Source organism: Tupaia chinensis, unplaced genomic scaffold (assembly GCF_000334495.1).
Source record: "Tupaia chinensis unplaced genomic scaffold, TupChi_1.0 Scaffold145456_1, whole genome shotgun sequence".
NCBI lineage: Eukaryota > Metazoa > Chordata > Mammalia > Scandentia > Tupaiidae > Tupaia > Tupaia belangeri.
Genome location: NW_006205314.1, coordinates 183,997 through 196,497, shown reverse-complemented (window position 1 = coordinate 196,497; position 12,501 = coordinate 183,997). Strand labels below are relative to the sequence as shown.

The 12,501-nt window shown below is 48.6% G+C and overlaps 1 protein-coding gene and 1 pseudogene across 1 annotated transcript in view; both read right to left on the bottom strand.

The window, feature by feature from the left end:
- The window catches only part of LOC102468476 (melanoma-associated antigen 10), a 7,978-nt gene extending 4,101 nt beyond the window's left edge, over window positions 1-3,877 (bottom strand). Inside the window, exons 1-3 of the mRNA XM_027768086.1 lie at window positions 3,793-3,877; window positions 1,041-1,163; window positions 24-920 (exon numbers count right to left, since the gene is read on the bottom strand). Coding sequence (XP_027623887.1) covers window positions 24-920; window positions 1,041-1,101 — 958 coding nt within the window. The 5' untranslated portion in view covers window positions 1,102-1,163; window positions 3,793-3,877. The remainder of the gene's footprint in view (window positions 1-23; window positions 921-1,040; window positions 1,164-3,792) is intronic.
- Window positions 1,392-12,501, bottom strand: part of LOC102468052 (tRNA methyltransferase 10 homolog B-like) — an 18,708-nt pseudogene continuing 7,598 nt past the window's right edge.

Genomic DNA, 12,501 nt, shown 5'->3' with positions numbered 1-12,501 from the left:
CCCCGGGGGGGGGGAAAGCCTGCCGGTGGCACTAGAACTTGGAGCGGCCATGGCAGTGCTATCATCTGCAATGGCCATTGTGGCCTGGGCTCTCTCCTCTTCCTCTCTCAAAGCCTCCTCATACCACAGTGGGAAGGCTGTGGGTTCACTCCCATAGATCTTGGCCAAATACTCCAGAACTTTCATCTTGCTGGTTTCAGCGTGGGCCCTTGGACCCCATAGGAACTCGTAGCAGGCAGGATCACTGCCGGGCACCTGCCTGTACTCCAGGTAATTCTCCCGCACCCATTCTTCAGTGAGGAGCTTCCCAGGCTCCCCATAGATAACATGCTCAATCCCTGCATATACCTCCATCATATTCAGCACTTCCCTGACCTTCCCCTCAGTGGCACGGTTGCCCTGCATCAAGATCACACCCATGACGATGACCAGAAGCCCAGTTTTGGGCATGCAGTTGTCATCACTAGGCATCCCATCATAGGCAAGGCCCAAGGTGGTGGCCAGGTGATAGGATTGACCAATGGGATCAACTTCCTTCACATCAATGCCAAAGACCAGCAGCAGGCACTCAGAGGCTTTGCTTAAGATCTCAGGGAAGAAGTCCTGGTAATTCTGGATCACACTACTCAGCATTTCCTCCTTGGTGGTCGGCTCCTTCACTCGATACTTGTGCAGCAGGAAGTGCACCAAGTCAGACACCTTTCCTTCTATCTCATTTTCGAGCGAGGACTCAGCTTCTGGCAGGGCCTGTGAGGAGCTCAGCCCCTCCTCTTCTTGGCCTCTGGAACCCTCTTCAGACTCCAGAAACAGAGCAGAGGTCATGGCAGTGGGGGAGCAGCAGGCTCTCTGAGGATACTGGAGAGGCTTCAGTGTCACAGCAGCAGCAGCAGCAGCAGCAACCTCTTCAGAGGTGCTCAAATCTGGAGGATAGCCAGAGGAGGAAAAGGAAGGTAACGAAGGAAAGGAGGAGCAGTTGGAGGAGGAAGCATCCTCCTCCACATTTAAAGGCACCTGTATACCCACAGTACCCAGTGTCTCACCTTGTGGCCCAAGGCCTTCCTCAAGTGAAAAGCGTCGACGCTTTGGAGGAGGAGGAGGCATGATGACCAGGGTTGGAGCTGCAGGCAGGAGTATGGTACAGACTAGACAAGGGATCTGCAGGTCTGGGGGAGAGAGGAAGTGTGTGAGTGGCATTAGTTAAGAAAAACACTTTTGTCGCTCTAACAAGGAACAACTTACAGGTCTTCCCTGTACATGGGTCCTCCTGCTGAGCCTATTCCCTGAGAACATGAAAGAAAGTGAGGTAGCTCCTCAGGGTGCTGGGGGCCTGCAGAGCTCTAGGCTAGAGAGATGACAGTAGGGAGGGTGGACAGGGTAAGGTGGGCTTCCCTTTACCTGGGCCAAATAGGACCCAGGGTTCACATGCAGGGCCTGCACCTCGCCTGGACCCCTGGCACTATCTGGGCCTGCTCTGGTAGTGAGGTGATGATGCTGCCTCCAACCAAGGTCTCTCACCTGTTCTCAGAACTCCTGTAAGAGTAATTGGGGAGAGTCCCTCAGGCTACAGAACGCAAGCCCAGCTCTGGGGATTCCAGCTCTACATGAGAGGACAGTCAGAATGATAAAGGTCTCCATTGTCCCGAGGTAGGTGGTCTGCTGGCTGCTCACTCAGGACCTCACCTTTTGCCTGGCAGAACCTAGACTGCAATCTGATGCTGGGCAGAGACTCTCTCAAAGAAAGAGCTCTCATTCCTGATGGGGAGCAGAAGGCACTGAAGGAACCGACACTGCTCTTCCCTGCTCATCTTGGTCCCTTCCTCTTATACTAGGCTCCTAATTTGTTAGACAAAGATGTGGACCTCAGAAAACCTGCCAGCTCCCATGTCAAGGCCCTCAGGGCTGATGTCAGAGGCAAGGTTCTGGTGTCCTCCCCCTTCTGGAGACAAAGCCTCCTTTGCTCGTCTATGATCTCATTTTGGTACCTGGAAAGGCCTGAGCCCACTCCTCAGACAAAGGCTTTTGGTCTGCCCAACCCCCAAGGTGGAAGTCAATGGAAAGTGTTGCATCTGGCCATCCTGATCAGGGCTTCCTATGGACAGAAGCCATTCTGTGGGGGGCCTGGCTTTCCTCCCTCACGAATGTAACCTTGGTTCCTGGTGCTGCCTGACCCACACTCTAGGTCTGCTACTCTCAGATGGAGGATCTCACTCCCAGGAGGCAGAATTGATTGGGAAGGGTGAGGGAGGTGCTCAGCCTGAAGATTCCTCATATCTACCACGGCCCACGACTCATGATGGGGGCAGAACTCCATTATTTGGGGTCCCACTTACTGGAGTGGAGGCTTTCTCAATCCTCCTCCAGCGTCTCACCTTCACTCCTACCTCAGCCACGGGCCTCTCCACTCCTCTTACCTTAAGTACAGCCCTCAGGAGAAGGTTTTCCCTGCCTCAGGCCACCAAGGCACAGTCAGCAGACATCACATTGAGCAATTCTGTCTGTGGCTTACCACAAATGACAGCAGGGGCAGAAGTAGATTCTGTTGAGGGCAGCCTCCTTTCTTCTTCAGGGATGTGATCTTGGTTCCTTGGCACTCTCTGCCCCCCTGACCTGAGTCTGCTCCCCTCAGACCAAGGCCCTCACTCCCAGGAGGGAGAAGTGATGGGAAGTGGGGGTGGGGTGGGCACTAAGCCTGACGATTGCCCTCCTTGGCCCAGGACTCAGGGTAAGGACAGAACTCCATTATTCAGAGGTTCAATCACTGGGGTGGGTCTTTCCTCTGTCCTCCCTCCCCATTCCCCACCTCACCTTGACTCCTTGCTCAGCCCAGGCCCTCTCCGCTCCTCTCACCTTAAGTGCGGCCCTGAGGACAAGGCTTTCCCTTCTTTCAGGCCACAGAGGTGTAGTTAGGGGACATCACATCCGGGTGCTCTGCCTGGGGCTTCTAAGGGCTGAGAGCAGGGACAGACACTGATTCTGGGGAGGAGAGCTCCTTTCGCCTTCATCGATGTGACCTTGGTTCCTGGCTGCCTGGCCCTGGTCCCCTGCCAACCAGAGTCTGCTCCCCTCAGACTCAGGCTCTTATCTGCATAGTCCCAGGAGATAGAGCTGACAGGGCCTGACTGTCCCCTACCCCCAGCGCATCCCAGGGCTCAGGGCCAGGGCAGGGCAGCTTAATGTATCCAGCTTCCTGGCAAAGGTCTTCCTCAGTCCTCCCTGGCCATGTCACCATTACTCCCAAGTCAGCCGTGCCCTCTGAACTCCTCACACCTGAAGAGCAGCCATCAGAACAAGCCTTCCCCTACCTCAGGCCACAGGGAGAAGTCGAGTCCCTGGACACACGTGCTGCAGTGTACGGGGTTTCTGCCCTGCACGGGGTTTCCCAGGGCTGGCAGCAAGGACAAAAGTCGATTATGTATCCCTGCAACACTGACAAACCTACCTTGCTCAGGGATGAGACCTTGGTTCTGGGCACTGCCTGATCCCTGACTTGAGTTGATTCTCTCAGACAAGGCCCTCATGCCCAGGAGGCAGAAGTGAGGGGTGAAGGGGGGGAGAGATAAAGTGGGGAGAGGTGTGGAGAAGGTGAGGGTAACTGGGGGGAGGTGTGGGGCCAGGTGAGGGAATGCAGTGGGCGCTCAGCCTGAGGGTTCCCCACTCCCCATGGCCCAGGGCTCATGGCGGGCAGAGCTGCGTTATTCGGGGTCCGACTCCCTGGAGCAGGGCTCCCTCCGTTCTCACTCATCCTCTCACCCTGACCCTACCTCCCTCCCAGGCCCTCTCCGCTCCCCTCACCTGAAGCGCAGCCCTCAGGACAAGGCCTTCCTCCCCTCAGACCACGGAGGCTGAGTCAGCAAACCCCATCAAGGCCCACCGTCCAGTCGGGGCTTCCCAGGGCTGACAGCAGGGGCGGAAGCCGGTCCTTTGGGGACCCCTCCTCCCTCCCTCCTGGAGGTGACCTTGGTTCCGGGTTCTGCCTGACCCTGACCTGAGCCTGCCCCCCTCAGACAGGGCCCTCACTCCCAGGAGGAAGAACTGAGGGAAAGTGGGGAGAGGTGTGGGGGGAGGTGAGGGAGTGTGGAGGGCGCTCAGCCTGAGGGCTCCCCACTCCCTATGGCCCAGGAGTCATGGCGGGCAGAGCTGCGTTGCTGCTTCGTTATTTGGGGTCCGACTCCCTGGAGCGGGGCTCCCTCCGTCCTCTCACCCTGACCCCTCCCTCCCTCCCTCCCAGGCCCTCTCCTCTCCCCTCACCTGAAGCGCAGCCCTCAGGACAAGGCCTTCCTCCCCTCAGACCACGGAGGCTGAGTCAGCAAACCCCATCAAGGCCCACCGTCCAGTCGGGGCTTCCCAGGGCAGACAGCAGGGGCGGAAGCCGGTCCTTTGGGGACCCCTCCTTCCTCCTTCCTCCCTCCTGGAGGTGACCTTGGTTCCGGGCACTGCCTGACCGTGACCTGAGCCTGCTCCGCTCAGGCCGGGCCCTCACTCCCAGGGTCCCAGGAGGCAGAGCTAACTCTGGTATCCGGGTGTGGGAGGGGCTTGGCCTGAGGAGTCCCCACTCCCACTGTGGCTCCGGGCTGCATTACTGGGATGGGGCTCCCTGCGACAGCACTTCCTTCATCCTACCTGGGTCTCTCACCCTGACTCCTAACACAGCCTAGGACCTCTCTGCTCCCCTCACCTGAAGTGTAGCTCTCAGGACAAGGCCTTCCCCTCCTCAGACCACGGACAAAGAGTCAGGGGACAGCACATCCGGTGCCCTGCCCAGGGTTTCCCACGGATGACAGCAGGGGCAGAAGCCCATTCTGTGGTGTTCCTGTCTTCCTCCCTGTGGGAAGTGACCTTGGTTCCTGACTCTACCCATATTCCTGTCCTTTGACATCCACCATGCGCCCTTGGAACCAAGACTGACTTCAGAGCCCCCTGGAGTGGTAGTGTGTGAGGAGAGAGGTTGGAGATGGCTCTACCCAAGTTTTTCCAGGGTCACAGCAGGTGCTGAGCCAAAATTTTTGAGGTCCTTCCTGTCACCCTGTGTCCTGGCCTTGACACTTGTACAGCCTGAACCCGTGCCCTCTGCTCACCTTAGTCTGCTCCCTTCACTCCTCACTCCCAAGGGTCTTGTGTTGGTTCCTGGTTTTTCGATTGAGGGCTCCGAGGTACCTGTCCCCCCACTCCCAGAGCATTTTCCCAGCTGCAGACTTTGCAGAGAACAGCTGTGGATCCCACAGCCAACCGTCCAGTCGGGGCTTCCCAGGGCTGACAGCAGGGGCAGAAGCTGCTCCTTTGGGGACCCCACCTTCCTCCTTCCTCCCTCCTGGAGGAGACCTTGGTTCCGGGCTCTGCCTGACCCTGACCTGAGCCTGCCCCCCTCAGACAGGGTCCTCAGTCCCAGGGTCCCAGGAGGCAGAAGTGAGTGGGGCGGGGGGGATGAGGGCAAGTGGAGGGAGGTGCAGGGGGAGGTGAGGAAGTGTGGAGGGCGCTCAGCCTGAGGGTTCCCCACTCCCTATGGCCCAGGAGTCATGGCGGGCACTGCTTCGTTATTTGGGGTCCGACTCCCTGGAGCGGGGCTCCCTCCGTCCTCTCACCCTGACCCCTCCCTCCCTCCCTCCCAGGCCCTCTCCTCTCCCCTCACCTGAAGCGCAGCCCTCAGGACAAGGCCTTCCTCCCCTCAGACCACGGAGGCTGAGTCAGCAAACCCCATCAAGGCCCACCGTCCAGTCGGGGCTTCCCAGGGCAGACAGCAGGGGCGGAAGCCGGTCCTTTGGGGACCCCTCCTTCCTCCTTCCTCCCTCCTGGAGGTGACCTTGGTTCCGGGCACTGCCTGACCGTGACCTGAGCCTGCTCCGCTCAGGCCGGGCCCTCACTCCCAGGGTCCCAGGAGGCAGAGCTAACTCTGGTATCCGGGTGTGGGAGGGGCTTGGCCTGAGGAGTCCCCACTCCCACTGTGGCTCCGGGCTGCATTACTGGGATGGGGCTCCCTGCGACAGCACTTCCTTCATCCTACCTGGGTCTCTCACCCTGACTCCTAACACAGCCTAGGACCTCTCTGCTCCCCTCACCTGAAGTGTAGCTCTCAGGACAAGGCCTTCCCCTCCTCAGACCACGGACAAAGAGTCAGGGGACAGCACATCCGGTGCCCTGCCCAGGGTTTCCCACGGATGACAGCAGGGGCAGAAGCCCATTCTGTGGTGTTCCTGTCTTCCTCCCTGTGGGAAGTGACCTTGGTTCCTGACTCTACCCATATTCCTGTCCTTTGACATCCACCATGCGCCCTTGGAACCAAGACTGACTTCAGAGCCCCCTGGAGTGGTAGTGTGTGAGGAGAGAGGTTGGAGATGGCTCTACCCAGGTTTTTCCAGGGTCACAGCAGGTGCTGAGCCAAAATTTTTGAGGTCCTTCCTGTCACCCTGTGTCCTAGCCTTGACACTTGCACAGCCTGAACCCGTGCCCTCTGCTCACCTGATTCTGCTCCCTTCAGTCCTCATGCCTGAAAGTCCTCGTGTTGGCTCCTGGCTTTTTGTTGAGCGTTCCTAGGTACATGCCCCCTCCCTATCCCTGAGCATGTATGTGCACAACCACAGCCTGTGCAGAGAACAGTTGTGGATCCCAGTGCTGGGCGGGGAGAAGAGAAGGCCCTCTGCACCAACACCCAGGGAGAGCGCACACCTTTCCTTTTAGAGGATTTATTCTCTACATCAAAGAAACTTATCTTATGTATCTTCTAAATATGTAGATAAGTGGCTTTTTTTTTTCTACCTAAGTGTATCTTTCCTTCCTCCACAAGATTCACTCAATTGTTTTACTTGTATCTCATTCTTTATATTCTATCATAACTACGTTTTAAAAGGCAAGCCCTTACCCACTGAAGTGGTTTCTGATAGTTATTAGCACAGGTCTGGAACAAACCCTTTCTTTCAGGCTGCCTTGATGTCCCAAGTTCCTGACATCTGTGGTACTAGTTGCTGCCTCAGCATGTGCAGTGAAGGGAGGGCAGTAGTTTAAAATCTTTCCTCCTACCCAGCCTGACATCTGCCATCTGTATTAGCCCGGTATTGGCTCTCCCCAACTTTCCTGCAGCTGCACCTGGCAAGCACCAGGAACAGGGCAGCACAGTCTTCAGTCTCCCCTGCATGTCTCCTGTTTGTTGTTTAGATTGTATTAAATCAGTTTACCTTGTTGATTTCTTTCTCCCTCCTGTAGTTTTCCAGGGTTGATTTGGGGAGCAGCAGACAGCAACCAGCACTTGATTGTAATCTTGGCATCTACATACAAGGCCCTAACTTGTAAATCACTTAAGGAGGGTTTCAATTTCACAATATTCCGTTCCCCTTCAATGAATGTTGTATGCTGTTCTGTCCATCTCACACTCCTTTTATCTGAATCTATCACTATACTTTTACAGTTGCCTCTATTATTTTGATAGGCTTATTTTTAGAGAGTTTTTGGAATTTTGTTACTACAGATATTACAAATGGAAGATTTGTTACTGATTGTTCTAGCTAGTTATTGTATTTGTGTGGCAAAGTTTTCAATTTTGTTATATATCAATTTGTTGTACACCTGTTACTGATGCCTTATTCACATGTCTATTCTTTTCAATTTTCAAGATAGTTAATGATACTGTCATTAAGTGTTATTTTTCCCCAGAATAATCTGCTCTGCACCTGGTACTGAAGCCTCACTCACATGCCTATTCTTTTCAGTTTTCAAGGTAGTTAATGATATCATCGTTAATCACAAATTCTCCCCAGAATTCATACCCCTTATTAATTTTGATAATCATAGCTCTGGCTTTGTTTCTCACTGCTATTATGAAATGCAGAGGTGCTAGCATACATCTCGGTCTTGCTCCTGACTTTAATGATAATTCCTCTGACATTTAAAGGTGTTTGCTGTTGGTTTAAGGAATTGGAAGTTTCCTTTTAATATTCATTAGCTAAATGTTTTGTTTTGTTTTGTTTTACCAAGAACTCATACTGAATTGCTTTCAACGGCCTTTCTGTACCCAATATCATAATCAAATGTTTTTTTCTACTGTTTTATAGGTAAGTAACTATAATGTAAACGTTTCTTTTTGTAATATTAAATCATATGTTCATTCCTTGACCAAAGCTTGTTTGTTTACTTAATACACTATTATGTTAAATATGCTACTAATGTATGCAAGATACTGGCTGGTTTGTGAGGGAGCCCATCTCCAGTGTTTTATTTTGTTTTCTTCCTTTTTCAATTTACTGTAGGGCATGTGTATCTGCCAGAGAGAGAGGGAAAGTGAGAAAGCACCCCCCAGAGGGGATGACCACACCATAATCCCTTCTCCTCTATTCTCCTCTTGGTATTTGGGACACACACAGATACACCGTTCTGCATGATTTTCAAGCCCTCAGATCCAGGACTTGAACCAAGCGGTCAGTCATGTGAGATACAGCTGTCTAAACCTGTGCCACCTGCCTGGCCCTCAAGTGTTCTCTTTACACAGGTTTTGAGTTCAGAGAGCTAGACTGAGAAAATAAGCAAAATTATCTATCTTTTTGTATGGCTTGGAAGAGCTGCTGTAAGATGGTGGTCAGTTTTCCCTGGCCATTTGGTTGGCTTAAACTTTAAATACAGTTTCTGTTTGTATAATTTAATTTCAGTTTTCTTTCTGTACAAATTTGGTCATGTATTTATTTCATTTCTAAAAATTGGTCAGTTTTGTTTAGGATGTCACATTTAATGCCATGACTTTTTATAATAAAAGCCTTTTTATTATAGAAAGGTTCGAACATACAAACTCATAGAATTGTGTGATGAACCAGTACACCTGATGCTCAGCATCAACAGCCATAAATACATGGAAAATCTGGTTCCAGTTAGACCCCCACCTGTATGCCTTTCAGACATTGCAGTAATGTGGAGGAAATCCAAGACATCAGATCATTCTATCCCTAAATATCCCAATATGCATTTCTAAGAGCTAAGGACTTCTTATAAAACATTACCCTAATACAATGATCACTTTAAAAAATAAAATAAACAATCACCAAATGTTCAATTATTTTGTGCACTTATCTAAAAAGATACTTTTAAAAAATTGGTTTCTGGGGGACCAGCAGATGGCATAATGGCTATGTCGCTGGACTCCCATGTAGTCTACCACGGTTTGAGTCCTGAACCTAGTGGCTTAAACTCACGCTGGGTGCGTGTGCATGCATGCCCAAGATCCCAAGAGGAGAATGCCACATGGCCATTCCCACTGGGGGTTATTTCTCGTTTTCTGTCTCTCTGTCTCTCTCTTTCTGGCAAGCACACGCACCCTATAGAAAAAAAACCTCTCCCAAAAAAAAAATTTGTGGGACCAGCAATTAGCATAATGGCTATGTCTCTGGACTCCCATATAGTTGACCACAGTTCGAGTCCCAGACCTGATGACTTAAACTCACTCCGGGTGTGTGTGCGTGCGTGACCAAGATCCTGAGAGGAGAATAGAGGAGAAGGGATTGTGGCTTGGCCATCCCCCTGGGGGTGATTTCTCGCTTTCTGTCTGTCTCTCTCTGTCTTTCTGGTGAGCGCACGGGCCCTATGGCAAAAACCTCTCAAAAAAAAAATTGGTTTCTGGGGCCGGCAAGTGGCTTGATGGTTAAGGCACTGGACTCCCACATGGTCAACCATGGTTCCAGTCCCAGATTCAGCAGCTTGAAATTCACACCAGACGCATGTGCATGTGTGCCCAAAGTCCAGAGAGAAAAACAGAGGACAAGGGGTTAAGGAATAGCCATTCCCTCAAGGGGTAATTTCTAGCTTTCTGTCTCTCTATCTCTCTCTGTCTCTCTGGCGAGCTCATGCACCCTATAGCAAAACATCTCTCTTAAAAAAAAAATCAGTTTCTTTGACAATTCAAATATGCTTTACATATAATGGTTATTTTTTGTTATGCTTCTTAATTTTTTTAACCTGTAAATTCCTGCACATTACATTTTTTCCATGCATTTTGGTTTTTTGGAGAAAACAAAACAAAACACAAGTCTTATGTTCATTCCAGTTTTCCATAGTCAGGATCTTGCCAAACGAAACACCTGTGCTGTCCTTTAACACATTCTTCAGCTCTGATTTTTTTTTTTTACTTTTAATTTATTTTATATTTTGAATCACTTAACTTGCAAAGTGAATTTACCCAATATGAAATATACTTCACTCCAGTTCAGTTAAGGATGCTATACACATTATTATCAACAGGTAATAAACCATTTCTGTGTCCCACAAATGTATTGCCTCTCTCTTTTCCATATTCATCCACTTTCTATCAAATGCCAGGGTCTTGTTTTTTATGGCTGAATAGTATTCCATCTGGTATATTTGCCACACTTTTTCAATCCAGTGATCTATTTGTGGATATTTGAGTTGGTTCTATGTCTTAGCAATCATGAATAATACCGCAATAAACATAGATGTGCACTCACTTTTCCTAATGAGCATTCTCCTGTCCTTTCTGTAGATACCCAGGAGTGAAATAGTTGGGTCATATGGTAGTTCTATTTAAAGGTTTTTGAGGAACCTCCATATTGTTCTCCACAGTGTCTGGACCAATTTACATTCTCACCAATAGTGAGGAGAGTTCCCCTTTCACAGCAACCCTGCCAACATTTGTCATTTTTTTGTATTGTTAATCTTCGCCATTGTGATTGTGATTAAGTGGTATCTCATTGTGCTTTTGATCTGCATCTCCCCTATGATGAAGGATGTTGAGCATTTTTTCATACATTTTTTGGCTGTTCATATGTCTTCCTCAGAAAGTTGTTTGTTCACCTCATTTTCCCATCTTTTAATTAGGTTTTTTTTTTTTTTCTTCAGGTAAGCCACTTGAGGTCCCTGTGTATTCTGGTTATCAGTCCCTTATCTGAGGCATAATTTACAAAATTATTTTCCCATTCCAAGGGTTGTCGATTCACACTAATTACTGTGCTGCTTTGATTATCACAGCTTTGTAATATATTTTGGGGTCAGGGAGTGAGATGTAGCCCACTCCTCTCTTCTTGTGCAGGATTGCTTTGACAATCCAATGGATCTTTTATAATTCCAGACAAATTCTACGATTGTTTTATCTAGATCTGTGAAGAATGTCTCTGGTAATTTGATAGAGATTGCATTAAATATGTAGATTAATTGGGGTAGAATTCCCATTTTGATTATATTACTTCTTCCAATCCAGGAACATGGAATGTCCTTCCACCTTTTGTTTCATTTTCAATATTATTTTTAAAATTTTCATAGTTTTTCTTGTAGAGTCTTAGACTTCCTTGGGTAGATTTATCCCTAGGTATCTTATACATTTTGTGGCTATGGTTAAAGGGATTGCTTTCTTCAGTTCTACCTTGGTCAGCTTGTTGTTCTTATATAAAAATGCTATAGATTTTTGTATGTTGATTTTTATCTTGCCATTTTACTGTATTCATTTATTACTTTTTTCTCTTTTTTATTTATTATTGTCATAATCTTGTTTATATTACATTGAATCACATATAACTTTACAGTATATTGCATTTCTTTTTCCAGAAGGAATACCATGCATATCAGTCAAGATAAAGACATTACTATCCACATCTTCATCATCAAATAGCTTTTCATCATTTTTTCCAGATTATTCTTATTATTCTCATTTTTTAAAAAAATATTCAATCTCTATTTATCATTTTGCTTGTAAAAAGACCCAACATGAAATACTTCCCAGATCAGTCCAGTTGAGAACACTATATATGTTATCATCAACAGGTAATAAACCATTTCTGCATCCCACCAATGACATGCCTCTCTATTTGTTCTCTTACTATCCTTCTCCATACTCTTCCCTTCTCCAACCCCGTTCCACATTGTCTTCAGCATCCATAGCTATTTTCACTGCTTTTATGCCCTCAAATATTTTTATCTCTACCATAAAGTGTAGGTAGTCGGTATATATTAAGTGGATATATGCAGTATATTTCTTTCATATCCTAGCTTTCTTCACTCAGCAATACATCCTCCATATCCAATCACTTCCTATCAAATGCTAGGATCTTGTTATTTTTTATGGCTGAGTTGTATTTCGTAGAGTATATGTACCACATTTTTCAATCCATTCATCCGTTTGTGGACATTTGGGTTGGTCCTATGTCTTAGCAATGATAAATAATGCTGCAATAAACATTGCATGTATAAGCACTTTTCCAACTGAGCATTCTCCTGTCCTTTGGGCAGATACCTAGAAATAGGATTGCTGGATTAAATGGTAGTTCTATTTTTAGATCTTCGAGGAACCTCCACATCGTTTTCCACAGTGGCTAAACCAGTTTACATTCCCACCAACAGTGTAGGAGGGTTCCCCTTTCACCACATCCCCGCCAACACTTATCACTTTTTATATTCTTAATCTTTGCCATTCTGACAGGGATTAGGTGGTATCTTATTGTGTTTTTTTTTTCCCTTGTCCTTATGATGAGGGATCTTGAGCATTTCCTCATATGCTTTTTGGCTGTTCATATGTTTTCCTTA